Source organism: Salmo salar, chromosome ssa06, assembly GCF_905237065.1.
Source record: "Salmo salar chromosome ssa06, Ssal_v3.1, whole genome shotgun sequence".
NCBI lineage: Eukaryota > Metazoa > Chordata > Actinopteri > Salmoniformes > Salmonidae > Salmo > Salmo salar.
Genome location: NC_059447.1, coordinates 23,113,532 through 23,141,509, shown reverse-complemented (window position 1 = coordinate 23,141,509; position 27,978 = coordinate 23,113,532). Strand labels below are relative to the sequence as shown.

Sequence of the window (27,978 nt, the reverse complement as noted above, 5' to 3'; positions counted from 1 at the left end):
CATACTATGATAAAAGGTTAGCCTTACTTAGATATGTCATTGTAATGTGTTGACGATCATTTGCTTTTGCTAATAAGACAAACATACTTCCAAATGTAATGTGATCCAAATAGTTGACTGGTCCGTGCATTCACAGAAGCAGCCTTTATCCAGTCTGCCATCCCGGAAGCGGAGGAATTTGGGGGTTGGGTTAGAGAAACATAGCAGGTCCGCGTGCGGTAGAGAAAGACCGCACGGATACAAACACACACACCGCGTAACAAAATACCGAAGACGTGACCTCAAACTACACGGATACAACCACCATAAACATCGCTTCGGAATGGATAAGCGTCAAAGACAGTAGTCTCGGGTGGGACAGAGGGTGAGAAAGCAAAGACCGCATCGCCTGTGTTTTTGAGTGTGCATTTATTTATTAAGTCCTCCGCTCGCACAGGTGTACACCGATGACCGAGAAGGAACCAAACGACCTCGTTTATTATGGATAAGGTTATGGTGTTTGTAGCCTACACGACCCCTTATTTCCTAGGCTAGGCTATTCCTTTGGCGAACTATACGGGTTGGTCGGGATGTGCACTGCATGTGATGGTGAGAAATTTGAGGACATAGGCCAGCCAACTAGACTAAAATATGTATTCGTGATGGTAGGCTTAACTACAGATAAAATCCCTGCCCGGCCAAACCGATAGCAATGTCGGAGAGGCAGGAGAAGGACCGGGCCCGTGAAAAAGAATGCTGCGGCAGCGAGGATCCCGCTGTTCCATCCTCCTGTCAAATGGATGTTTCCTGTCGTTGAAACAATGTGTCAATAGTTGATGTAGCCTCGTCATCACGGACGGCACGCCACTCTTCAGGATACTCCTCTGTTACTATGTCGCGTAGGCTATTGATAGCCTAAAGCTATAATTTCCATATGGCTATCTCATTGACTTCATATCTATCTGTTTATAGCCATAACAGGGTCAAATTCTATGCCTATGCCTAAGCCAACCATTTTCAGTTCACATTCGAGTTGTCTCACCTAGGCTACTTCTATTCAAGCTCTACTTTACTAGGTCAAATGTAAACAGAATACTTATTGCTGTGTCTGTGTCTGATACATAGTCTATTGACTCTTTGCTCATAGAAGTGAGTCAGCCTGAGGGATTGCAACTCACTGAGAGTGCGTGTGGTTATTTAAAGTCTTTGCTGCCCCCCAGGCAGTGGTTTTGGTGTCACAATCCAGATGAACGGGAGAGGCAGTTAATTATGGAAGCCTCCTCTATTCAAATGTCAGCAGCCTGACAAGTTTGTTAGCGTGGCCCGGAGGTGAACTTGGACCCACTGATCTGAGGCACTGGAATCCTCTGCGTTTATAGTCATTGAGGCTGGCAGGACACAGTGGGATACTGTACTGATACACTCGCTCTGTAATCTCGTTGGGGAACGTTTAGTTGTCTCAGAAAATCCTTAGGACTGTTTTGTTTGAAGTTTTTCTGAACAAAAAAACTCCATACAGCAAGGCAGAAGGAGATGAATACTAAATGAGATGAATGGCTACAGAAAAAATGATGACCGAATGCAGACTTCACACTCACAGGAGAGTAACACGTTCTTTGGAAAGATGTCTCCATGTTGGAATGCTACAGTAGGACCAGTGTGAGGTGACAGAGGCTAAAGTGGAGGAGACAAGGCAATGTGTGAACACACACTGAGGTGATGACAGCATGGAAGAAGGAGAGAGCATTGTGCTATATCAGTCAGGCTCCCTGCTTAGTCACATGCTGAATATGGAGTCATATCACACTCTGACCTCTTCTCGCCCTGCTGCTATCATACCCACCAGAATAACCTCCGGCTATGGATACACACAGAGAACTGCTTATAGCTGTTTTACCACCAAATAACCTCTAACTTCCCTGTTTTGGTGGAGATCTCCACTGTCTATCAACTGGTTAGGGGTAGCTGTGGTCTGGGGTGACCAGAAGGAGAAAAATGCACTATGAAATGTAGCTTTAATCTGCTGAGGTATGGCTGGAAGGTCCAGGGGGGTATGGTTGACACTGAACACCTGGTATAGTGAGTTCAGCCTAGTTTACTACTGCTCATTTGCAAGTGGATTCAATGGATTGGCTTTGTTCTGTAAGCAGTTACCATGCAAATGTTCATGTGAGCAGCTCAGCGCTATGGCCAGAGTGGTTTTAGGATGGTTGTAGTACTGAAGTATAGTGTGTACATGCAGTGTTCTAAGAAAGGTAGCCTAAGAGAGAAACTTAATCATTGTAAAGTGTTACCCGGCCAAATTAGTACATTTGTTGCATTCCTAGGAACCTCACTCACTCTCCCTAGCCTGGTACCCGGTCTGTTTGTGCTGTCCTGCCAACTCCTATGATCATTGTCAGTCCAAAGACCATAGCAATTGGCAAGACGGCACAAACATATCTGGGACGAGGCTACAGTACATACTCACTGGCCTTGCCCGGATTCCGGGGTAGAAGACTTCCTGTCCGAGTCCTGATAAGCCAGTAGGGTGAAGTTACCCCTAGATGCTGATCTTGTGTCAGTTTTGCATTTACCCCACAAATGGTTAAGGTTAGGATTGGGAGAGGGGAAGCTGATCCTAAATCTTTACCGAGGGGAAACATCACCCTGGAGCCCTGTTAACAGGAAGTCGTGGGGCATAGAGTTAATCAGAGGAGGTAAACATGGCTACCTCCCAAATGGCACTCTATTCTCTATGTAGCACAGTACTTTTTACCTCTGCACATAGGGCTCTGGACTAAAGTAGTGCACCATATAGGGGATAGAGTGCCATTTGGGTCACAGATCATGACTCAGGGTTCTGAGGAAGAGGGAACATTCCACACATTCAGGAGTAGTGGGGCCCTGGGAATGTAGCCGATGTCATAGACTGTAGTGATAGGGAACTAGGCTACATTATCATAGGGTCGCACAGAGGAACTTACACAGTATGGAGTAACACTGATATGCCAGTAGCGATAGTGGCCAATTCCAGTCATAGCAGAAAGGTTGACTGGAGTGAACAGCAAAATGATTTTGTTTACAGTCCTAGTGTAGTCTCTTTCATCAGCCGCTGTGAAAGCTATGAGTCTGGCATGTGAGACCAGTCATAGTGTAGTCTCTTTCATCAGCCACTGTGAAAGCTATGAGTCTGGCATGTGAGACCAGTCATAGTGTAGTCTCTTTCATCAGCTGCTGTGAAAGCTATGAGTCTGGCATGTGAGACCAGTCATAGTGCACAGTTGTGTGACATGTTGAGAATAGCCATAGATGCAGACATCTGTTAGCTCTGTGTGTGTGTGTTTATTCAAGGTGGGGGACACACTTGCACACACACGCCTACACTAACTGAGCCAAGTGTCTGAGTCAAGATAGTGTTTTCCTATGCCACGTCAACTAACTGTGAATTTTTATTGCATGCCAGGGTTGACTTGTTGGGGTAAGAACACACTAATACTATACAAACATCACAGTGTAACTTGAGTACAAATGTCTGTCACTGCCTTTAAATGAAATCTCAAACTGTAAAAGAGTTAGCTTTGCCATGTATGATTGTATAACGATTATATACGTTGTCTTCAGAAGGTATACACACCCCTCGATTTGTTGTTATAGCCTGAAATTAAAAATGAATAAAATAATATTTTTCACACCCATCTACACACAATAATAATGACAAAGTGAGAACATGTTTTTAGAAATGTTAGGACATTTTAAGAGCTTTGCACACCTGGATTGTACAATATTTGCACATTATTCTTTAAAAAATTCTCCAAGCTCTGTCAAGTTGGTTGTTGATCATTGCTAGACAGCCATTTTCAAGTCTTGCCATAGATTTTGAAGTAGATTTGAGTCAAAACTGTAACTAGGCCACATTGAAACGTTCAATGTCATCTTGGTAAGCAACTGCAGTGTATATTTGACCTTGTGTTTTAGGTTATTGTCCTGCTGAAAAGTGAATTGTCTCCCAGTGTCTGTTGGAAAGCAGACTGAACCAGGTTTTCCTCTAGGATCTTGCCTGTGCTTAGCTCTATTTGTTTCTTTTCATACAAAAAAATCAAGATTCTCTGGTCTGATGAAACCAAGATTGAACTCTTTGGCCTGAATGTCAAGCATCACGTCTGGAGGGAACCTGGCACCATCCCTACGGTGAAGCATGGTGGTGGCAGCATCATGCTGTGGGGATGTTTTTCAGTGGCAGGGACTGGGAGACTAGTTTGGAAGGAGGGGAAAGATGAACGGAGCAAAGTACACAGAGATCCTTGATGAAAACCTGCTCAGGACCTCCAACTGGGGCAAGGGTTCACCATCCAACAGGACAACGACATTAAGCGTACAGCCAAAACAACGCATGGGAGAATCTCCCCAAATATCAGTGTGTCAAGATTGTAGCGTCATACCCAATAAGAATCGAGGCTGTAATCGCTGCCAAAGGTGCTTCAACGAAGTACTTAGTAAAGAGTCTGAATACTTATGTAAATCAAATTGTATTTGTCACATACACATGTTTAGCAGATGTTATTGTGGGTGTAGCGAAATGCTTGTGTTTCTAGCTCCAACGGTGCAGTAATATCTAACAATTCACAACAATACGCACAACCTAAAAGTAAAATAATGGAATTAAGGAATATATAAATGTGATATTTCAGTTAAATTAATTAAATTAGCTAACATTTATAAAAAACTGTTTTTGCTTTGTCATTATGGGGTATTGTGCATAGATTGATGAGGGGGGAAAAAACGATTTAATACATTTTAGAATAAGGCTGTAATGTAACAAAATGGAGAAAAAGTCAAGGGGTCTGAATACTTTCCGAAGGCACTGTATATATGATTTGTTCATTTGAATAGGCAAATGTCGTACTGTAAAACACTAGTGCCCCATGTCCTCCATTCTGACCTGATTCTGTCTCTCTCCATCCCTGTCCCCCACTCTCACCTTTCCTCCTCCCCCACTCCAGAGGATGGGCGCAGAGTCCTGGTGTCGGTGTAGATGTCTCTCGGTCGGCTCTTGCGACGCGCCTCCTCCAAGGCCTCGGACCTCCTGACCTTTAACCCAGGGTCGGCGGGGTCGCGGAACAGCTTGGACGGAGAGATCATCTTCTCCAAGAACAATGTGTGTGTGCACCCTGCCGAGCCCCTGCCGGGCCTGCCCGAACACCACCCAGGTACAGTATATAGCTGTCTAGGAGTCCCCTACATAAGGGTCCTACTCATTAGGGCACACTGTAGCGAACGTCTTTGCAACGGAGAAGAGCATTTCTTATCGGACAAGTTCAGGCAGTCCCTCCCTGTTTCAGTCCATTTTCTTGCATTTGGTGCCTAATACATACAACCCTGGGGTGTATTCAGTGAGCTGAACTATTCTGAACATCATAGACATGTAATGAATAGCACTAACACGATTCCCTATTCTACCTGACAAACAATCATATTTGTTCTACACCATACATTTCTATCTGAATGTTCTGTAACATTACATCCTCGTGAACAGGCCCCAGCTATGACTATAGCGTTCACCTATTCCTCTGCTGTTCTTCTCTTCCCAGTGTGTCCTATAGTGTCTCTCTCTCTCTTTCCACCATGCACAGATGAACTCTCACCTGAGAGATATGAGACTGTATGGTTCATTATCTCTCGCCTCTGCATCTCCTTGTTTGTTCATGAGTCAGATCTCCTTATCTTCTTTTCAGGTTATTTCCTCTTTGTCTCACTTGTTTTGTGTCATACCTAGTAATGTTTCCACGTACAGTACGCCACTGCTTTGCCACCTCTTCCATCATGGTATGGTATGTTAGCTATGGACAGTATGTTTGTGTACCAACTTATTAAGGTTATAGATGTCTAATCTATTATAGTTCTCAGGCCAAAATCTTTTTCCCATGAACCAGAAGTCAGATTGACTCCAGATTTGGTATATCTATCTATCTGACTTCTGGTTCATGGGAAGAAGGTTTTGTCCTCAGGAGAACTGACTTGGTTCAGGGATCCTTTTATCTTATAGTGTGATCTTCTCAGGTGACTTCGGTGCTTGTGTTTTCTTGTGTGTGTGTCCTCTCTTTCTCAACCTGTCTCCAATCCTCTGATGATATGATCTCATATGTGTTTTGTGTTCTTGTCCACATGTCTGTGTTCCTGTGTGTTTGCGGCCATGTTTCTCCATCTCTCTCATGACTCCCTTCTCTCCTCAGGATACCTGTGTGTGCACATGGAGAAGGATGAGAGCCTGGGAACCACTCTGATCCTAACCTGGGTTCCCAACTCCCGCATCCAGAAACAGGACGAGGAGGCCCTGCGTTACATCACCCCAGAGAGCTCACCTGTCCGCAGGAACGCTCGGCGCAGGCCCCGCAGGTAGAGTGGGGAGAGGGGAACGTAATGGACTTCTGTAGGTGGTGATATTGCAATAACTGGTGTTATCGTGAAAACGGCTTGTATCGCCGTAACAGGTTTTATTGCAGTAACTAGTTTTATTGTGATAACTGCTTGTATCCTGACAACTGAGCCTGAACTTTTGTAATATAGCTGAACACTGTTTCAGGATGGTGTTTAATTTCCATCTGGTCGAATTTCATCCTCCGAAAAAACTATTTTACGGTAACACTGTAATGTTAACCCTACCTGCAGGCCCCACTCCCGACACCCTCCCGCCCAGGAGGAAGATGAGGACCGGGAGGAGGAGGAGAGGATCGGGAGCGGATCTGGGAATGGAGGGGGCCTGGGTCTGGAGGCCAGCATAGAGCCCCCTCCTCCCCAGCAGCAGCAGCCCCAGTCTGGGGGGGATGAGGGGGATGAGGGGTCCTGTGAGCTGTCGGCTGACGAGGTGAGCAGGGACAGCACCATGGGCTCGGATTCGGACACCACCTTCTCCTCACCCTTCTGCCTGTCGCCCGTCAGCGAGTCCCTCTTTGAGAGCAGCGGCTCTGTGTTCCTGGACAACGAGAGCAGGTGAGCTGGGAGGGGATGGGTTTGTGTGTGTGGATAATACAGACCTTGGTTCAAATTGTAATTTTAAATCATTTCAGATACTTTATCAGGGCTTGATTGAGTTTGCATGTTGTCATTTAACCAATAGAAAAAGTCGGGCTAATGCAAATACTAAAAGTATTTTAAAGATTTCAGTATTTGAATGCAGGTCTGTTATGTGTACGTAGTTGTTTGTGACTTGTGTTAGACATAGATACGAATAGGGTGTTTTGGTGGGAAAAAATTGAAGTTATTGTCAGTTGGATTTGTGTGAATTTGTGTGAATTATCTATGCGAGGTAGCTATTGATATGCAGGGCACAAATGGAGCTGTAGTTTCCTTGGTATTTATAATTTATGTATGTATTGAATCCAGTCTCTGTCAGTTCAGACGCTGAATATTGGTGTCTTATCTTGCAGTGGAGACATATTGAAATAGTTTAAGCATATAAGCACGACAGAAATGCTTTTCCAATTATTTGGGTAGAGAAGCATCCAACTTGTTAAATACATATTTGAAACTGACTGCCTGAATGCAAACAAGAACCTGCAACCCATTTGCGTAAATATCCTATGCTTATTTTAGCTAACTGCCAATTTGATCGTTTCCCCACCACTTTATAAAAGTGTTTAAAAAAGAGAGCGAGAGAGAGTAGCAACAGTTGTCGCTGTTTAAAGGCTGTAACCTTGAATAATGTTGAACCCACACTCCAGATGCCAGTTTCTCACCTCACAAGACAGAATTTCTCACCAGATCGAGGTAGTTGTAATAGGCCAAACCTACCACATGGTGGAGCCACAGAGAAGAGGATAAGTGTACGCTTACTGTCATTGGGGAGGTTCACACTTCACACAGCATTTTTTAAATTAAACCTTTATTTAACCAGGCAAGTCTGTAAATAAGAATTTGTTCTTAACTATTACTGCCTACCAAGGCTGGATGTGTGCACTCTGTAGGGAGAGAAAGGGCTGTTAAAGCAGATAATTACAAGGTTATGGTAATATCCAGTAGATGTAGGTTCTTATTGGCAACATGGGCCAAAACACACACATTGTCCTTCGCTAAATCAATCCAATTAAAGCAGCTTAGTTAACAGTTAGGAGTTAGCACACACATTCATTATGTGGTCCATGCAGGAATTCTACCGACAGCCTTGGTGTTGCCAACACTCTGCTCCAACCAACTAAACCATCTGGACTAAACCACTATCATGTTGCTGTACTGACCTTATGGCCATTCTCCTTTATACATCCCTCAGAGGTCGTTTCCACACAGAGGTATTTGGCCAGAAACACAGCCCAGGATGAGGGAGTTTGAAGTGTGTGTGTGTGTGTGTTGTCCGTCCATTTAACACTAAGTGCAGTTAGTGTGTGACTTGGCAGCTTTCTCTTGCACTGCCTCTAACCTTTTCTTCCTCTCCCTCCCTTTCGCTTTTTTTCTTTCTTTCTTTCTTTCTTTCTTTCTTTCTTTCTTTCTTTCTTTCTTTCTTTCTTTCTTTCTTTCTTTCTTTCACTCACTCACTCACTCTTTCTCTCTCTTTCTCTCTCTTTATCCTTCGCCAATGTTTCTCTTTAACCCAATCTCTATTTCTTTCTCCCTGTACTTCCTCTCCCCCTCTTCACTCCCTCCCTCCCTGGGTCTGTGTGAAACGCTCTTTGATTCCTCCCTGCTCCTGGGGTTGTTGTGCTGGGCTGTGTGTCAACTGGGTGGATTAGAGGAATGGAATGGTCTGGTCCGGGCCTACAGGCAGCAGCAACCCCTCTGGAACAGCACAGCTCTCAGCTTTTATTGACACTGTTAAGGGGCCTGGGACTGGAAACATGTCACTAGGAATCATGCAGAGAGAAATAACCTGTGTGTAAGGAAGTGAGTGGGGAGAGGGAGAAAGAGAGTGTGTAAGAAAGCGAGAGAGTACATTATGTTGGTGTGTGGGAGAGACTGTGTATTGTAACTTGTGTGTGTGCATGCATACGTGTTCACAATGCTATTATTGTTATACACTTTTGAAACTCTCATCTATATGGTTAAGCTATTAGTTACTCCAGTACAGCATCTATATGGCTCCAGTACAGCATCTATATGGCTTCCGGTACAGCATCTATATGGCTTCCGGTACAGCATCTATATGGCTTCCGGTACAGCATCTATATGGCTTCCGGTACAGCATCTATATGGCTTCCGGTACAGCATCTATATGGCTTCCGGTACAGCATCTATATGGCTTCCGGTACAGCATCTACAGTTGAAGTCAGAAGTTTACATACACTTAGGTTGGAGTCATTAAAACTCGTTTTTCAACCACTCCACACATTTCTTGTTAACAAACTATAGTTTTGCCAAGTCGGTTAGGACATCTACTTTGTGCATGACACAAGTAATTTTTCCAACAATTGTTTACAGACAGATTATTTCACTTATAATTCACTGTATCACAATTCCAGTGGGTCAGAAGTTTACATACACTAAGTTGACTGTGCCATTAAACAGCTTGGAAAATTCCAGAAAATGATGTCATGGCTTTAGAAGCTTCTGATAGGCTAATTGACATCATTTGAGTCAATTGGAGGTGTACATGTGGATGTATTTTAAGGCCTACCTTCAAACACAGTGCCTCTTTGCTTGACATCATGGGAAAATCAAAAGAAATCAGCCAAGACCTCAGAAAATAAATTGTAGACCTCCACAAGTCTGGTTCATCCTTGAGAGCAATTTCCAAATGCTTGAAGGTACCACGTTCATCTGTACAAACAATAGTACGCAAGTATAATCACCATGGGACCACGCAGCCGTCATACCGCTCAGGAAGGAGATGCGTTCTGTCTCCTAGAGATGAAAGTACTTTGGTGCGAAAAGTGAAAATCAATCCCAGAACAACAGCAAAGGACCTTGTGAAGATGCTGGAGGAAACCGGTACAAAAATATCTATATCCACAGTAAAACGTGTCCTATATTGACATAACCTGAAAGGCCTCTCAGCAAGGAAGAAGCCACTGCTCCAAAACTGCCATAAAAAAGCCAGACTACGGTTTGCAACTGCACATGGGACAAAGATTGTACTTTTTTGAGAAATGTCCTCTGATCTGCTGAAACAAAAATAGAACTGTTTGGCCATAATGGGGAGGCTTGCAAGCCAACGAACACCATCCCAACCGTGAAGCACGGGGGTGGCAGCATCATCTTGTGGGGGTGCTTTGCTGCAGGAGGGACTGGTGCATTTAACAAAATAGATGGCATCATGAGACAGGAAAATTATGTGGATATTTTGAAGCAACAACTCAAGACATCAGTCAGGAAGTTAAAGCTTGGTCGCAAATGGGTCTTCCAAATGGACACTGACCCCAAGCATACTTCCAAAGTTGTGGCAAAATGGCTTAAGGACAACAAAGTCAAGATATTGGAGTGGCCATCACAACACCCTGACCTTTATCCCATAGAAAATGTGTGGGCAGAACTGAAAAAGTGTGTGCGAGCAAGGAGGCCGTGAAACCTGACTCAGTTACACCAGCTCTGTCAGGGGGAATGGGCCAAAATTCAGTCAACTTATTGTGGGAAGCTTGTGGAAGGCTACCCGAAACAACATTTGATCCAAGTTAAACAATTTAAAAGCAATGCTACCAAATACTAATTGAGTGTATGTAAACTTCTGACCCACAGGGAATGTGATGAAATAAATAAAAGCTGAAATAAACAATTCTTTCTCCTATTATTCTGACATTTCACATTCTTAAAATAAAGTTGTGATCCTAACTGACCTAAAACAGGGATTTTTTACTAGGATTAAATGTCAGGAATTGTGAAACTGAGTTTAAATGTATTTGGCTAAGGTGTATGTAAACTTCAACGGTCTATGGCTTCTGTACAGTATTCTAAACCACTGAATGTAGTGCGTCTGTAGGACAAAATTGCAGTAATACAATGTACAGTAATACATTTATATAACATAAAACCTATTTTTAGCTCTCCTCTTCTCCATGACCTCCCCGGAGTTTTGATTAGATGTTTTTATACTAAACAAAAATATGAACGCAACATGTAAAGTGTTGGTCCCCTGTTTCATGAGCTGAAATATAAGATCTCAGAAATTTTCCATACGAACAAAAAGCGTTTTTCTCTCAAATGTTGTGCACGAATTTGTTTACATCCCTGTTAGTGAGCATTTCTCCTTTGTCAAGATAATCCATCCACCTGACAGGTGTGGCATATCAAGAAGCTGATTAAATAGCATGATCATTACACAGGTGCACCTTATGCTGGGGACATTTCTTTTCTTCACAAAACACAACTCCACAGATGTTTTGAGGGAGCATGCAATTGGCATGCTGACTGCAGGAATGTCCACCAGAGCTGTTGCTAGATAATTGAATGTGTATTTCTCTACCATAAGCCGCCTCCAACATTGTTTTAGAGAATTTGGCAGAGCCCAACCGGCTTCATAATCGCAGACCACGTGTAACCATGCCAGCCCAGGATCTCCACATCTGGCTTCTTCACCTGCGGGATCGTCTGAGACCAGCCACGCAGACAGCTGATGAAACTGTGGATTTGCACAACTGAAGAATTTCTGTACAAACTGTCAGAAACCGTCTCAGGGAAGCTCATCTGCGTGCTGGTCATCCTCACCAGGGGCTTGACCTGACTGCAGTTCACCAACTTCAAGGGGCAAATTCTCACCTTCGATGGCCACTGGCATGCTGGAGAAGTGTGCTCTTCATGGATTAATCCCAGTTTCAACTGTAACGGTCAGATGGCGTCGTGTGGGCAAGTGGTTTGCTGATGTCAATGTTGTGAACTGAGTGTCCCATGGTGGGGTTATGGTATGGGCAGACATAAGCTATGAACAAACACAATTACATTTTAACAATGGCAATTTTGAATGCACAGAGATACCATGACGAGATCCTGAGGCCCATTGTCGTGCCATTCATCTGCCGCCATCACCTCATGTTTCAGCATGATTATTTACTGCCCCATGTCACAAGGATCTATACACAATTCCTGGAAGCTGAAAATGTTCCAGTTCTTCCATGGTCTACATACTCACCAGACATGTCACACACTGAGCATGTTTGGGATGCTCTGGATCTATGTGTTTTTACAGTGTGTTCCAATTCCTGCCAATATCCAGCAACTTCGCACAGCCATTGAGGAGTGGGACAACATTCCACAGGCCACAATCAACAGCCTGATCAACTCTATGCGAAGGAGATGTCGCACTGCGTGAAGCAAATGGTGGTCACACCAGATACTGACTGGTTTTCTGATCCACACCCCTACATTTTCTTGAAGGTATCTGTGACCAACGGATGCATTTCTGTAGTCCCAGTCATGTGAAATCCATAGATTAGAGTCTAATGAATTTGTTTCAATTGACTGATTTCCTCATATGAACTGTAATTCAGTAAAATTGTTGAAATTGTTGCGTATTTGGGTATTTAATTCAGATCCCCATTAGCTGTTGAAAAAGCGGCAGCCACACAACATGGAACATGACAACATGGAACACGACAACATGGAACACGACAACATGGAACACGACAACATGGAACACGACAACATGGAACACGACAACATGGAACACGACAACATGGAACACGACAACATGCAGAACACTAATAGATAAGAACACTAATGTAAAGCTACATTTAAAACATCTAAAGATAACTGTGTTAGTGTGTCTCTTCACAGTCCACGTTGTTCCTTGAGGTGTTTCATATTTCTTGCCTGAGTTACCATGTAGTCATTTTCCCAGCGTCTGTTCTTACTTGGGGACTGGGTTTTTGAGCTGTGATAACTGGCTGAAAAGACAATTTGGTACTTTCAACACATCAATATTTCTTACAACGATCGACAGTGATTCAGTCAATCTCTCGTCCACTCTGAGCCAGGACCGATTGATATGCATATTATTGACATTGGCCCTCCATGTACATTTGAGGGCCAGACGTGCTGCTCTGTTCTGTGCCAGCTGCAGCTTTTCTAGGTATTTTTTTGCGCACCTGACCGTACAACTGTTTGGTTGCATGTGATGTAAAAAAATCAGAGCATCTCTTAATCACAGACAGACCTCTCCCCATCTTTACAACAATGCCTTCAATATGCTTTGCCCTTGACAGTTTACAATCTAATAGAACACCAAGAAGTGTAGTCTCTTCTACTTGCTCAACAGCCACATTATTCATTGAGTTTAGGGACCATGGGGGTTGAGCCCCAGGCTCTGGTTCTCAGGGTGACGCCAGAGCTCTGTCCCTAGGGTAGAGCATCACGTAGGTGGGGAGCTTGTAGCTGTAGCTCCCCTGACGAGGGACATGCCATTAAAACAGCTTTTCCATCAAAACATGCTGTTGACATATACTGAGTGTACTAAACATTAAGAACACCTTCCTAATATTGAGTTTTATGCCCTCAGAACTACTTTTTGCCCTCAGAACAGGCTCAATTTGTTGGGGCATGGACTCTACAAGGTGTTGAAAGCATTCCACAGGGATGCTGGCCCATGTTGACTCCAGTGCTTCCCACAGTTGTCAAATTGGCTGGATGTCATTTGGGTGGTGGACCATTCTTGATGCCCACCGGAAACTGTTGTGCATGAAAAACCCAGCACCTTTGCAGTTCTTGGCACTTAAATCGTTTGTCTTGTGCATTCACCCTCTGAATGCCACACATACACAATCCATGTCTCAATTGTCTCAGAGCTTGAAAATCCTTCTTTAACCTGTCTCTTTCCGTTCATCTACAATGATTGTTGTGGATTTAACAAGTGACATCAATAAGGGGTCATAGCGTTCACCTAGGTTCAGTCTGTCATGGAAGGAGCAGGTGTTACTAATGCTTTGTCCACTCAGTGCATAGTCTGTGTATAACACTGTATTCATAGGCTATAGTGTAGTCGCTATAGAGAACAGCATCAGCTATTAGTGTGAACATTTAGCATTAGCTAGTTGAGATCCACTGATGAGGTAGATGGCATTTAAAACCTCTCTGTAAGCACCCACTGTTATGTTAGTGTAAGCTATCTTCGCTTCATTGATTAAGTAGACCCCATTTAACAGGTCCATGTTCAACACCTTCTGCTGATGCTGATTAGTTAACTGGAAAGACCAGAGACAGTTAGCTTAGCAATATCTCTGACAGTTACAGTAGTTAGCATGTAGCGCAGTTTAAATATTCCTTTGAGACAATGTTTTAATCAATCAAATGTTGTCAGGTAATACAATAGGCCTATGACTCAGACCTGGGTTCAAATACTTAAAAAAATGATTTCAAATGCTTCTGCCGGGCTTGATTGAGATTTCCTGTTGCAATGGAACTGATAGAAAAGTCCCAAATCTGCAAAGCCCACTCACCTGGCACTCCGGACAGGCTAAAGCAAAGGCTCAAAATATTTGAAAGATTTCAAATAGTATTTGAACCCAGGTTTGCTATAACTAGGTTTATATTGAGGCAGACAGAATCTCCCCACTTCTCTGTGCTGTAGTGTCCCAGAACTGGGACCTTGTTCATGATTTGAAACATGATCCAGTGAATCTGACCAATGAGGGGAGACCTTGCTGTCTCGATGGATCTCACATTATATTCCCATATACAGGTATGTGACAACCCGAGACATGATCAATTCACAACCATTGATTTAGTTTGAAACTGACCAGCTCTGGCTCCTCTCATGGGACCAATAGGCTGTTTGTATTTATTATGGACTTAGAGAAATACTGTTCCATCAGCATACAAGGAAACAGTATTTAAATGTAAATGTTTTTCCATATTTTTGACTTGTGTTTACTGGCCCCATTTGCAATTAATACATCACTGTGCTTCTCAGGTCTGGCTCTCCGAGACGTGTCTTGGGGTGTGTTTTGGTTGTTAATAGTTTGATTTACCCCCTTACCCAGGTGTGTGTGTGTGTGTGTGTGTGTGTTAACGCAGTAGAGGAACCTCCAGCTCGGGTTACAGTGCCGGGAAAAACCAGTGGCCGTGGGGGAATGACTGGGGAAATTGGAAGGCAGACGCTGTGATTTGTGTGTGTGCACAGTTTCTGTTGTATGCACTGTGTGTGTGTGACGTGCGTGGTTCCCCCCTGCACAGTAACCGCCATGCATTCTTCTCATTCTCTGTCCCATGGTCTAAGCCAGAACAATCCCAGGACATAAAACAAGGGACCACAACAGGGCAGTAAATAGACTCCTGATATTCAACACTAGTTACAGGCAGTACATAGCCCTCTGGACCCTGTTTGCCATATCTATTGCTTATGTGTTGTTAGAATTACATCTGTGTGCAATGCAATGATTCTCCAAAATCATGGTCCCATCAGTTTCCCTTAGACGCTGATCTAAGGTCTGTTTTAATTTAGCCAGTAATAGTTGTGGGTGTAAGTTAATCTGATCCTATAACCAACTTAACTTCTCCCCCCCCTAATTTTCTCAGGGAGCTGTGCGACGAGTCCATGACCCATTCTGCTAGCTCCGCCTCCAGCCTGGACAGCCACGCTCCCTCTGAGAACAACAGCCAATCACAGGGCATGCGGTGGGAGGAACAGCAGAAGGTGCTGGCGTTGGAGCAGCTGGGGGGAGTGTTCCGGGTCGACCTGGGTCACATGAGGTCGCTCCGCCTCTTCTTCAGGTCCGCCAGGGGTCATGGGGGGGCGCGGGGGGTCATGATGTCTGGATATTTTATGACCTCAGGAACTTTACTCTCATAACATCTCACCTGCGTACAGTTGTGGTGTTTGACCTGTGAGGGTAAAGGGGAGGATTATCATTGTCCAATTCAAACGATTACAAAAATGAAAAAGTTACTTCAGAAAGTGGACCTATATGTATGTGTAAAAAAAAAAAAGGACTGTATTTGACAATCCAGGAAGTGTTTCTGAAATTCTTCTCCAACTGAGAGTTTGCTGTATATGTTATAAGCCATGTTTTAGCAGTGCAGGAACATTGTGTGTATTTCTTTCAGCCAGTGTTTCTGTATGTTTGAATGGTATGTTGTGATTCCAGTGATGAGGCGTGTAACAGTGGTCAGCTGGTGATTGCCAGCAGAGAGAGCCAGTATAAGGTCCTCCACTTCCACCACGCAGGTCTGGACAAGCTGGCTGAGATCTTCCAACAGTGGAAGTGCTGCAGAGAGACCCAGCTCAAAGACCAGGTGAGACATGTTAGCATTGGGGCTAGATATCATGTTCCTACAGTGTTAGCATTGTGGCTAGATACCATCTTACTTCGGCGTTATTATTGTGGCTAGATAACATGTTATTTCAGTGTTAGCATAATGGCTAGTTCCTTTATCTCTCGCTCTCCGCCCCACACCCATCTGTCTCGCTCTCTCTCTCTGCCCCCCACCTATCGATCTTGCTCTTTCTCCTCCCTCTCTCTTCCAGGTAGTGGATGAGAAGTCATGTATGCAGTTCTCCATCCGGAGGCCCACCCTGCCGTCCGCTGAGACCCACCCAGAGGAGCGTCTGTACCGCCGCCTGGACGTCACCACCTGGCTCCGACACCTCAACCACAACGGACAGGTGGAGGAGGAGTACAAGCTACGCAAGGTGAGTGTGTAGCTGGGATAAGACCTTGGAAGACTGACAGACTTGCTTACATTTGTATACGATCATGTGTCTCTCGATTATGCATGGGAATATTTGGGAACAGATTTCTTAAATAAAAATTACATGGAGCTGATTTCCTGGTGTTTTTAGTCTTATGTCAAACAATGTAAATGCAAAAAAAGTTTTTTTTTAAAATAAAATTCTGGTGGGCCAAATAAAACCACCTGCAGCACTAATTCGGCCAATGGGCCACCAGTTGGGGAACCCTGGTGTAGTTACTGTAGCTGATATTGTTGAATTCTAGACTTCTACTACCCAGGCTGATCATGTCCTATCTGTCCCCCCCTCAGGCCATCTTCTTTGGGGGCATTGACCCTTCCATCCGCGGGGAGGTGTGGCCCTTCTTACTGCACTACTACAGCTGTGACTCCTCCTCCCAGGAGAGAGAGGCCTGGAGACTGCAGAAACGCTCCGAGTACCACGACATCCAGCAGAGGAGGTAGGTGGCTGGGGGTTTACTATAACTAATGGCTCTCCATCCAGTAGAGGAGGTAGGTGGCTGGGGGTTTACTATAACTAATGGCTCTCCATCCAGTAGAGGAGGTAGGTGGCTGGGGGTTTACTATAACTAATGGCTCTCCATCCAGTAGAGGAGGTAGGTAGCTGGGGGTTTACTATAACTAATGGCTCTCCATCCAGTAGAGGAGGTAGGTGGCTGGGGGTTTACTATTACTAATGGCTCTCCATCCAGTAGAGGAGGTAGGTGGCTGGGGGTTTACTATAACTAATGGCTCTCCATCCAGTAGAGGAGGTAGGTGGCTGGGGGTTTACTATAACTAATGGCTCTCCATCCAGTAGAGGAGGTAGGTGGCTGGGGGTTTACTATAACTAATGGCTCTCCATCCAGTAGAGGAGGTAGGTGGCTGGGGGTTTACTATAACTAATGGCTCTCCATCCAGCAGAGGAGGTAGGTGGCTGGGGGTTTACTATAACTAATGGCTCTCCATCCAGTAGAGGAGGTAGGTAGCTGGGGGTTTACTATAACTAATGGCTCTCCATCCAGTAGAGGAGGTAGGTGGCTGGGGGTTTACTATAACTAATGGCTCTCCATCCAGTAGAGGAGGTAGGTAGCTGGGGGTTTACTATAACTAATGGCTCTCCATCCAGTAGAGGAGGTAGGTGGCTGGGGGTTTACTATAACTAATGGCTCTCCATCCACCAGAGGAGGTAGGTGGCTGGGGGTTTACTATAACTAATGGCTCTCCATCCAGTAGAGGAGGTAGGTGGCTGGGGGTTTACTATAACTAATGGCTCTCCATCCAGTAGAGGAGGTAGGTGGCTGGGGGTTTACTATAACTAATGGCTCTCCATCCAGTAGAGGAGGTAGGTGGCTGGGGGTTTACTATAACTAATGGCTCTCCATCCAGTAGAGGAGGTAGGTAGCTGGGGGTTTACTATAACTAATGGCTCTCCATCCACCAGAGGAGCAGAGGAGGAATAAGGTGGCACCAAGCCATATCCTGCTAACTGTTTCACACACACACACACACACACACACACCTTGTGGTTACACTTTGCAAATGGAGCAATCAATAGACACAATTACAGAATGTGTTATGGGAGTGCTGGGTGTAAATTAACAGGCCTCCTGGGTAAAAACATGTAATCACTGATCAAATCATATTCTCATATTCTATCAATATGATGACTACAGCTCGATACGCACCACGCACACACACGCACCACACACGCACCACACACGCACTAAAAGAGAGTAAAGGGTGCAACCAGTCAGTTTATTTTAACCTCCCAGCGTTACTTGTTTGTATGTCTGTCCCTAATCCTCTTTCTTTTTTCAATACATTTACATTTGAGTCATTTAGCAGACGCTTGTCCAGAGCGACTTACAGGAGCGATTAGGGTTAAGTGCCTTGATCAAGGGCACATTGGCAGATGTTTCACCTAGTCGGCTTGGATATTCGAACCAGCGACCTTTTGGTTAATGGCCGTACGCTCTTAACCGCTAGGCTTCCTAAGCTTCCACACAGTGTGCATGTGTGCGCAAGTGTGTGTGCACGAGTGCACAGAATTGATATGATAATTGGCCGGTCTTCAGCGGAATGGCATATTAACCTTTAGAATACATCAGAAGATGTAATCCAAACCAGCCAATTAGACGCTCTATTCCTCCTGTGATGTGATGAGGCTGATGGAAAAACACTTGACTGAGCCTCCAGGGGCCATTGGCTCATCATTAAGACCCTGGAACTACAATCTCTGCCTTCTAAAGGTGGTGGCACTGGTACCACTCTACTTAAAGCCTGCAGATATAATGCATTATGACGCAGGTATAATAACTGATTAGACTTGTCATGAACATGTATGACACCCTTATAATCATCTGTTTATGATCCTGACTAAAGACCAGCCACTGTTAATGAAATCATTTAGTTCTATATGGAAATATAACATTAGATTATTTATGTAAGTCACATTTTGAAGAATCAGTTATTGCTTGTTTGATTTGATGTTCTGTGCTGTAGCCAGTACTGTTGAAGATGTTAAACATGGATGATCCTGCTGGAGAGGAGAGGGATGTCAATATATACCTGTTCTGAACAAACACCGGAGGAGGAGAGAGTTGTGGAGAGTTGATTCAGTTTGCTCGTCTATTTTCTACAAGGTCTGATGTCTCTGTGGTCTTACATGTTAATGTTGAGTTACACGATTAGGGGATTCTGGTAGCAGGACCAGGTACAGCTGCTGACAGTTCTCCAGAAAGGGAAGAAGAGAGAGTGAGGCATGGAGGGAGAGAGGGGACAAGGGACTGGGACAGAGGGATCAAGGGACTGGGAGAGAGGAGTGAGGGAGGAGACGCCGAGGGAGAGGCAGACAAACACAGACCCAGAAAGTAAACAGTTGCGTGAAGTTGCATCAGGCCTAGTGTTATTGTTCCTGGCGGGGCTCAATGGAAAACAAATGGTGTTAATTAAATCCCCTCTGCTCTGCTCGTTAGGGTAGGGGTCAGGTCCTCAGTGTCCAGGTTCTCAGCCAGAGAGTGATGGGAAGGGGGTTAGGGTTAGATCATAGGTTGTTTAAGTGGTTTACAGTGCCCCAACATCCTCACCCTACCCTTTTTCTGACATCCTATCAAGGGTTAAATTAAGTAAATTTTTGAAGTTGAGTAACTGCCTTTCAGTTTGGTTGACATTAGTGCATAGCCCCAGTATTTAACCCAGTTTAAATCCCCTTCCTCCCTGTGTCTGTCCCTGCCATCCCCAGGTTGTCTATGAGTCCTGAGGAGCACAGTGACTTCTGGAGGAAGGTTCAGTTCACCGTGGATAAGGACGTGGTGAGGACAGACCGCAGCAACCACTTCTTCAGGGGAGAGAACAACCCCAATGTGGAGATCATGAGGTCAGGACAGATGGCTCTGTCTGGGCATTTCCCTCTTTTCTCTCTCTTCTCTTACCCACTCTCTTCTCTGCTGTCATTATTTTTCTTTCATTCTTACACTTTCTCTCCCCTACCGCTCCTCTTTCTCTTTCCTCTCATCTCTATCCATATCCTTTCCTCTCTGTCTTTATTCTATTTTTCACTCTCTCCTCTCTTACCACTCTTCCCCACTCTTTTCTCCCCCCTTTCTTCCTCACCTTTTCAATTTCTCATCATCTTTCCTATCCCGTAGTCCAGTGCACAGGAGGTAATATTGTACATGAATATCATATTCTGATCCCTGGGGGAAGCTAGCTAATGACTTTCATGCTTTATTGACTCCCAGTACGTTGTTAGAGGACTAGTTCTGATGCATACTTACAGCTAATAGCTTCCTAAATGAGGAGCTAAAGGCTTTCAAAACCAGGCTGTTTAAGTGACTCATGGCTGGATCTCAGTATTGGTGAAAGTAACTGGGTCAAGTATAGTAGAGGTGGGGGAGGTTAGAACTCTCATATATTATGGCCCAATATTATCTCACCACTTTCCATATTTGTCTTATTCATTCGCTTACTCTGTTTTAATGCCATAGTGTTAATTAGCTTTAAGTTCCTCTGTGTCCACATCACTAAGGAATGATCATGGTCCACACACTCCAACACAGTCGTGAAGGCACAACAACACCTCTTCCCCCTCAGGAGGCTGAATAGATTTGGCAGGGACCCTCGGATCGTTATAAAGTTCTACAGCTGCACCATTGAGAGCATCTTGACTGGCTGCATCACCTCTTGGTTTGGCAACTGCTTGGCATCCGACCGCAAGGCTCTACAGAGGGTAGTGTGTACGGCCCAGTACATCACTGGGGCTAAGCTTCCTGCCATTAAGGACCTCCATACCAGGCGGTGTCAAAGAAAGGCCCTAACAATTGTCAGACTCCAGCCACCCAAGTCATAGACTGTTCTCTCTGATACCGCACGGCAAGCTGTACCGATGCACCAAGTCTGGAACCAACAGGAGCCTCAACAGCTACTATCCCCAAGCCATTAGACTGTTAAATAGTTAGTCTGGGTGGCTATTGGTTAACTATCTGCAGTGACCCTTTTTGCCTTAACTTTTTAGACTCATCACATATGCTGCTGTTACTGTTTATTATCTATCCTGTTACCTGTCACTTTATCCCTACCTATATGTACATACACTGTTGTTACTGTTTATTATCTATCCTGTTACCTAGTCACTTTATCCCTACCTATATGTACATACACTGCTGTTACTGTTTATTATCTCTCCTGTTACCTGTCACTTTATCCCTACCTATATGTACATACACTGCTGTTACTGTTTATTATCTATCCTGTTACCTAGTCACTTTATCCCTACCTATATGTACATACACTGCTGTTACTGTTTATTATCTCTCCTGTTACCTGTCACTTTATCCCTACCTATATGTACATACACTGCTGTTACTGTTTATTATCTATCCTGTTACCTAGTCACTTTATCCCTACCTATATGTACATACACTGCTGTTACTGTTTATTATCTATCCTGTTACCTAGTCACTTTATCCCTACCTATATGTACATACACTGCTGTTACTGTTTATTATCTATCCTGTTACCTGTCACTTTATCCCTACCTATATGTACATACACTGCTGTTACTGTTTATTATCTCTCCTGTTACCTGTCACTTTATCCCTACCTATATGTACATACACTGCTGTTACTGTTTATTATCTATCCTGTTACCTAGTCACTTTATCCCTACCTATATGTACATACACTGCTGTTACTGTTTATTATCTATCCTGTTACCTAGTCACTTTATCCCTACCTATATGTACATACACTGCTGTTACTGTTTATTATCTATCCTGTTACCTAGTCACTTTATCCCTACCTATATGTACATACACTGCTGTTACTGTTTATTATCTATCCTGTTACCAAGTCACTTTATCCCTACCTATATGTACATACACTGCTGTTACTGTTTATTATCTATCCTGTTACCTAGTCACTTTATCCCTACCTATATGTACATACACTGCTGTTACTGTTTATTATCTATCCTGTTACCTAGTCACTTTATCCCTACCTATATGTACATACACTGCTGTTACTGTTTATTATCTATCCTGTTACCAAGTCACTTTATCCCTACCTATATGTACATACACTGCTGTTACTGTTTATTATCTATCCTGTTACCTAGTCACTTTATCCCTACCTATATGTACATACACTGCTGTTACTGTTTATTATCTATCCTGTTACCAAGTCACTTTATCCCTACCTATATGTACATACACTGCTGTTACTGTTTATTATCTATCCTGTTACCTAGTCACTTTATCCCTACCTATATGTACATACACTGCTGTTACTGTTTATTATCTATCCTGTTACCTAGTCACTTTATCCCTACCTATATGTACATACACTGCTGTTACTGTTTATTATCTATCCTGTTACCTAGTCACTTTATCCCTACCTATATGTACATACACTGCTGTTACTGTTTATTATCTATCCTGTTACCTAGTCACTTTATCCCTACCTATATGTACATACACTGTTGTTACTATTTATTATCTATCCTGTTACCTAGTCACTTTATCCCTACCTATATGTACATATCTACCTCAATGACCTCGTACCCCTGTACATGCACTCTGTACTGGTACCTCGTGTGTGTGTATATAGCCAAGCTATCATTACTCATTGTGTATTTATTCCTAGGTTATTATTTTTCTATTTCCACATTTACCTCTCTGAATAGTTGGGATGAGAAGTAAGCATTTCACTGTTGGTCTACACCTGTTTACAAAGCATGTGAAAAATACAATTTGATTTAATCTAAATTGATTGTTTTAACGACAGTGTCTAAACATCTATGTGACCTGTTGGTTAGTGTGATGGGTCAGTATGACTTTGTATGTATGACTTAGTATGAGGTAATATGTGTAACTTTAGTATGAGATAATGTGTAACTTTAGTATGATGTAATATGTGTAACTTAGTATGAGGTAATATGTGTCACTTAGTATGAGGTAATATGTGTCACTTAGTATGAGGTAATATGTGTCACTTAGTATGAGGTAATATGTGTCACTTAGTATGAGGTAATATGTGTCACTTAGTATGAGGTAATATGTGTCACTTAGTATGAGGTAATATGTGTCACTTAGTATGAGGTAATATGTGTCACTTAGTATGAGGTAATATGTGTCACTTAGTATGAGGTAATATGTGTCACTTAGTATGAGGTAATATGTGTAACTTAGTATGAGGTAATATGTGTAACTTAGTATGAGGTAATATGTGTAACTTAGTATGAGGTAATATGTATAACTTAGTATGAGGTAATATGTATAACTTAGTTTGAGATAATATGTATAACTTAGTTTGAGGCGACTATGATCTCTTGATATTGTCTGTGGTGGTGTTCCTCCATTCCTCCAGGTGTGTGCTGCTGAATTACGCGGTGTTCAACCCAGAGATGGGCTACTGCCAGGGCATGTCTGACCTGGTGGCCCCCCTGCTGACCGAGGTGCAGGACGAGAGTGACACGTTCTGGTGCTTCGTAGGCCTGATGGAGAACACCATCTTCATCAGCTCTCCCCGCGACGAGGACATGGAGAGACAACTGGTAAGGGGACAGAGGGAGAGAAAGTGTCTCTTTCTCTCTCTTTTTATTACACACACTTTTCTCTCTTCTCTCTCGCTATCTGAGATTCTCGTGTTTGTGTGTGTGGCGTTACATTCATATCCACATCAGTGCCCTAACCATCTCTCTCCCCTGTTCCAGATGTACCTGAGGGAGCTGTTGCGTCTGATGCTGCCCCGGTTCCACCAGCACCTGACCCAGCTGGGGGAGGACGGGCTCCAGCTGCTCTTCTGTCACCGCTGGATCCTGCTCTGCTTCAAACGGGAGTTCCCCGACACAGAGGCCCTGCGTATGTGGGAGGCCTGCTGGGCACACTACCAGGTACGCAACTTTACATCAGCATACGCACAGCAACATGTTGTACATGGCATTGGTGTACACAGAGCAATATCAAACACACAACATTGGCATACATACACCAATATCAAACAATGTGTGTATTAACAACTGTGTGACAATGTTAGGAGTTTCTAGCCTGGTATAGGTATAACCATCATTCATACTACACACTAGTTATGGAGATTAGAGTTGGATGTAGACACAACCACACACACACAAACTGTACTGTAGGCAGGCTCTCCACAGTCCAGTATAAATGTACTTTGTCAATAACACGCTGTCGCTCCCTCAGACGGACTACTTCCATCTGTTTGCGTGTGTGGCCATCATCGTGCTGTACGGTGATGACGTGACGGAGCAGCAGTTAGCCACCGACCAGATGTTGCTCCACTTCAGCAACCTCTCCATGCACATGAACGGGGAGCTGGTGCTGCGCAAGGTAACGCCAGCAGTTAGCCTTAGCATGACGATGCGCTACTCCATCCAAGGCTGGGCCACTTTACCTCATGCTATGCTAGGCTATACTAGCATTTTATGCAACGCTAGCATTTTACCCTCTAGTTAGCATACTATGGTGGTTGTTTAATTGTTAACTCATCCCCTCAGTGTACACTCATCGACTGCGCCGAATGGATTTAAAGGAATGGCGTTTGTAATATAACAAAGCATAATAGTCCTTGTTGCTCCCCAACCCTCAAGGAGTGTTGAAATACTTGCTGTGATCCTGCCATGTTGAGGATTTCTGAGTCATGGCCTGTAGTGTGTCTGTCTTCTCCTCATATTTATGGATGCCATGTTAGTACTGCTGCTGCAGCAACAGCACATTTTAGCATGCAGGTGTTAGGACTGTTATAGAACTCCTATCAGATTTGATATCTCTGTGTCTGTGAACAGCTCAGCCCTATTTAGTTTAAATTAGATCACGTTAATTGATTTTGGCTGCGTTAGATCATGTTCTTCCACGTCTGAAGGAGCTATTGATTTAGTCAAATGTTATTCAAATCTCCATGATACTAAGTGTGATACTGTTAGCTGTTTTGCAAGTCTTGAGGTTTAGCTGCCTTCTATTTCCTCCTCTCTACATGTTTTCCTCATGTTTAACCTTTCTCTCATACACTGCCACTCCTCTCCTCCAGTCCCTTGTTCTCTCACACGCTCTTTCTTTCTCTCCATTTCTTCTCTCCATTTCTTGACCCTCTCTTACGTTCTCTCTCTTCCTCTCTCTCTCCCACCCTTCCTACTATTAGGCCCGTAGTCTACTCTACCAGTTCCGTCTGTTACCCAGAATCCCGTGCAGCCTCCATGACCTGTGTAAGCTGTGCGGTCCAGGGATGTGGGACAGTCGCTACATCCCGGCCGTGGAGTGTTCCGGGGAGCACCCCGACTCCCAGAGCTGCCCCTATGGAGGCACAGCCACCCCCCAGCCCTCCCCGTCGCCCTCCCCCCTCACCCAACCCCACCCCACTCCCCGAGGGCAAGAGAGGCTGCAAGACCAGAGACATCTTCATGTTTCGGAAGCAGTCCTGAGTTGAAATAGGGGGGAGGGAGACAACGGTGCTAACTGTAACTGTTGAGTCGATCAGGAGCTGCAGTACCACTTTTCTGCCACTAGGATTCCCAACATACTGTATGTGCTTCTCTCTGATACTTCTCTTCACACTCTCCCCCTTTTCACAATCTCCATCTTATTAAAGGGATTTTCCACCTGATCCTTTTGTCCGGTGTGACATGGAACACTGCCTTATAAGAATGTATATTTATTTGGAACATTCAGTACCACAGACACTTGGCACTACGGTTCCCATGAAGAAGAAGAAGCTGCTCTGCTATTGGAGGAGATTGGACAATCATCACTCTGTGTTGGACTGTAACCGTTCAGGGTCCACACTGTGGTCTAAGGTTGCTGGACTGGATTCAAGGTGACTCCAACGGTCAGATACTGACTTGAGGTGTGTTGTCGTACTTTGAACTCCATCAAAAGGTTTTCATATGCTGACAATGGAATGTTTGTGTGAATAATGGAATTATATATTATCTCAGCATATTGCAATCAGGCTGAAGCCTTTTAACACTACACACTTATAAACCTCCATCAACCAAGAGGCAAGTTGTCATTTCAACTGTCAGTAAGTTGAAATATTGTTACTTTTCAAATCATATATTTTTTCCGTTCCCTTCAAAGAGGGAGTGTGTGCATCTGTGGGTTTGCGATTTACAATATTTAGCAATATAGTACGATTATATCCTTGCATGAGCAACCCTTTAAGTATAGAGGGCACAACCTGTTTAGCGAATAACACAAAGCCCAAAACAGAGGTATGTAGGAAACTGTTTCCACAACAAGTTTTCTACAAACATCCTAATCAGATTCTTGTTCAGAAACCTGTTCATGTTTTCTCACATTATCAGATGACACTGCCTGTCAGGCAGAAGGAAGGTGGGATTTCATTTATCTTTGATAAGAGGGGATATGAATAAATATGGCATCTATCAAAGCAATGGGGATTAAAAAAATCAAAATTAGACTAGATGTAGAGTTTCAAAAATATGCGTTGATGGTTGTGGATATCACACCATTACCAGTACAGTTTGGTCAGCTAGCTACATATCGAATACGAGGCAGGATATTAGACAATGTGTTTGTAAGTTTACTTTTAAGTTTGTTTTTGTTAAATAATGTGAGACAGGGCGGTTGTGTATACGCTCAACAGTGTTTTTGTTTTTTCATATCTAGAAACACATTGACCTCCACCTTGACCTCCAAGTGAATGAACACCACCATTGTTGTCACTGCACTAAACAATATTATAATCATTTGATTTGTACAGCACAGCTTCAATCAAATACAATGAAATCTCAAGGTTCTTCACCTGCACCAACCAAGTGAATGTGTCCATATGAATGTATACACTTTGTTGCTTTCTGTTCTCTTGACTGTTTATTTCACGTGTGTGTGTGTGTGTGTGTGTGTGTGTGTGTGTGTAAACGGCAGTGACCTCCCAACATCTGGTAATGAGTTGGGGAGCAGCCACCAATAGGCCTCCACTGACTGATCTCAATTACACAACACATCACAGAGAGAGAGAGAGAAAGGGGGAGAGCGGGCGAAAGAGAACCCGACCTGGTCCAAATACTATTTGAGCTAATTTTCAATGGTTTATTTGTGGTTGAGTGAGCTTGCCTGGTTGAATAATGGGCCAATAGACTAGTCCAAAAAGGCAGGCAGACGACACCAAAAGCTTAAAGTATCTGAAAGATTTTAATGATTTCATTTGTATTTATTTCCCAGAGAACTGTCAAGGCCTATCAAGTGAAGTGTTGAGATCTGCATGTTTCCTGTAATCTGTGAGTTCTCACGGTGGCGAGGGTTCTGGGGGTGGGTGTTAGAGTGCCACTCCTGGGGGAAAAACATCTTCAAATTGCCACTAAAAGGTAACATTAGGATCTTCAAGCTGCTTCCCCTCTCTCTCCTGCTCAACATGCAGTCTCTGCAAATGACATGCATTACTGGCCCCTGCGTCCATTAGTCATCTGTGGCTGCTGCTCGCTGAAAAAGCCTGGAGATTTAGAAGATTGTACCAACCACTTTATAAAGGGCTAACCGATGGATGGTAACGTGATTTGGAAAGTAATTGGGTGGCAAGGCGGCGGGGCTGTGTGTGTGTGTGTGTGTGTGTGTGTGTGTGTGTGTTTATTTACTTGCTTATCTCGATTCTTCACCTCTTTCCATGGACTGCTTATCTCACATGTTGAAACAGTTTCTGCACGTGAGTGACTGTAACATGTCTTTGGGTTTAGCTCTATTTAAAAACTGTTTGTGACTGAGTTATCACTGAATGTAAAGTTCTATAAGGTTCTATAATAATACACAGGCCACTGAGGGCCTACTGTGGTCCTATACTGTAGTATAGCCAACACATACAAGACTGGCTTTCACATGCTGGAGGGCCGTGGTGAAGGCAGAAACGTCGGTGATTTGAAATAAATGGTGTAAATTGAACTTTTTTATTTTTCATACTTTTCTCTCT

General features: G+C 43.8%; 1 protein-coding gene across 1 annotated transcript; it reads left to right on the top strand.

Moving 5' to 3' along the window:
- The first annotated feature begins 1 nt into the window (after nt 1).
- LOC106606686 (TBC1 domain family member 16-like) lies at nt 2-27,950 on the top strand. The gene is given in 14 exon segments (XM_014203030.2): nt 2-364; nt 4,962-5,168; nt 6,192-6,354; nt 6,628-6,948; nt 15,388-15,582; nt 15,957-16,104; nt 16,337-16,501; nt 16,852-17,000; nt 19,784-19,918; nt 23,407-23,593; nt 23,753-23,932; nt 24,243-24,389; nt 25,198-25,392; nt 25,394-27,950. Coding segments are annotated over 13 exon segments (2,244 nt in total). The 5' UTR covers nt 2-364; nt 4,962-4,993; the 3' UTR covers nt 25,478-27,950.
- Nucleotides 27,951-27,978: the final 28 nt, after the last annotated feature.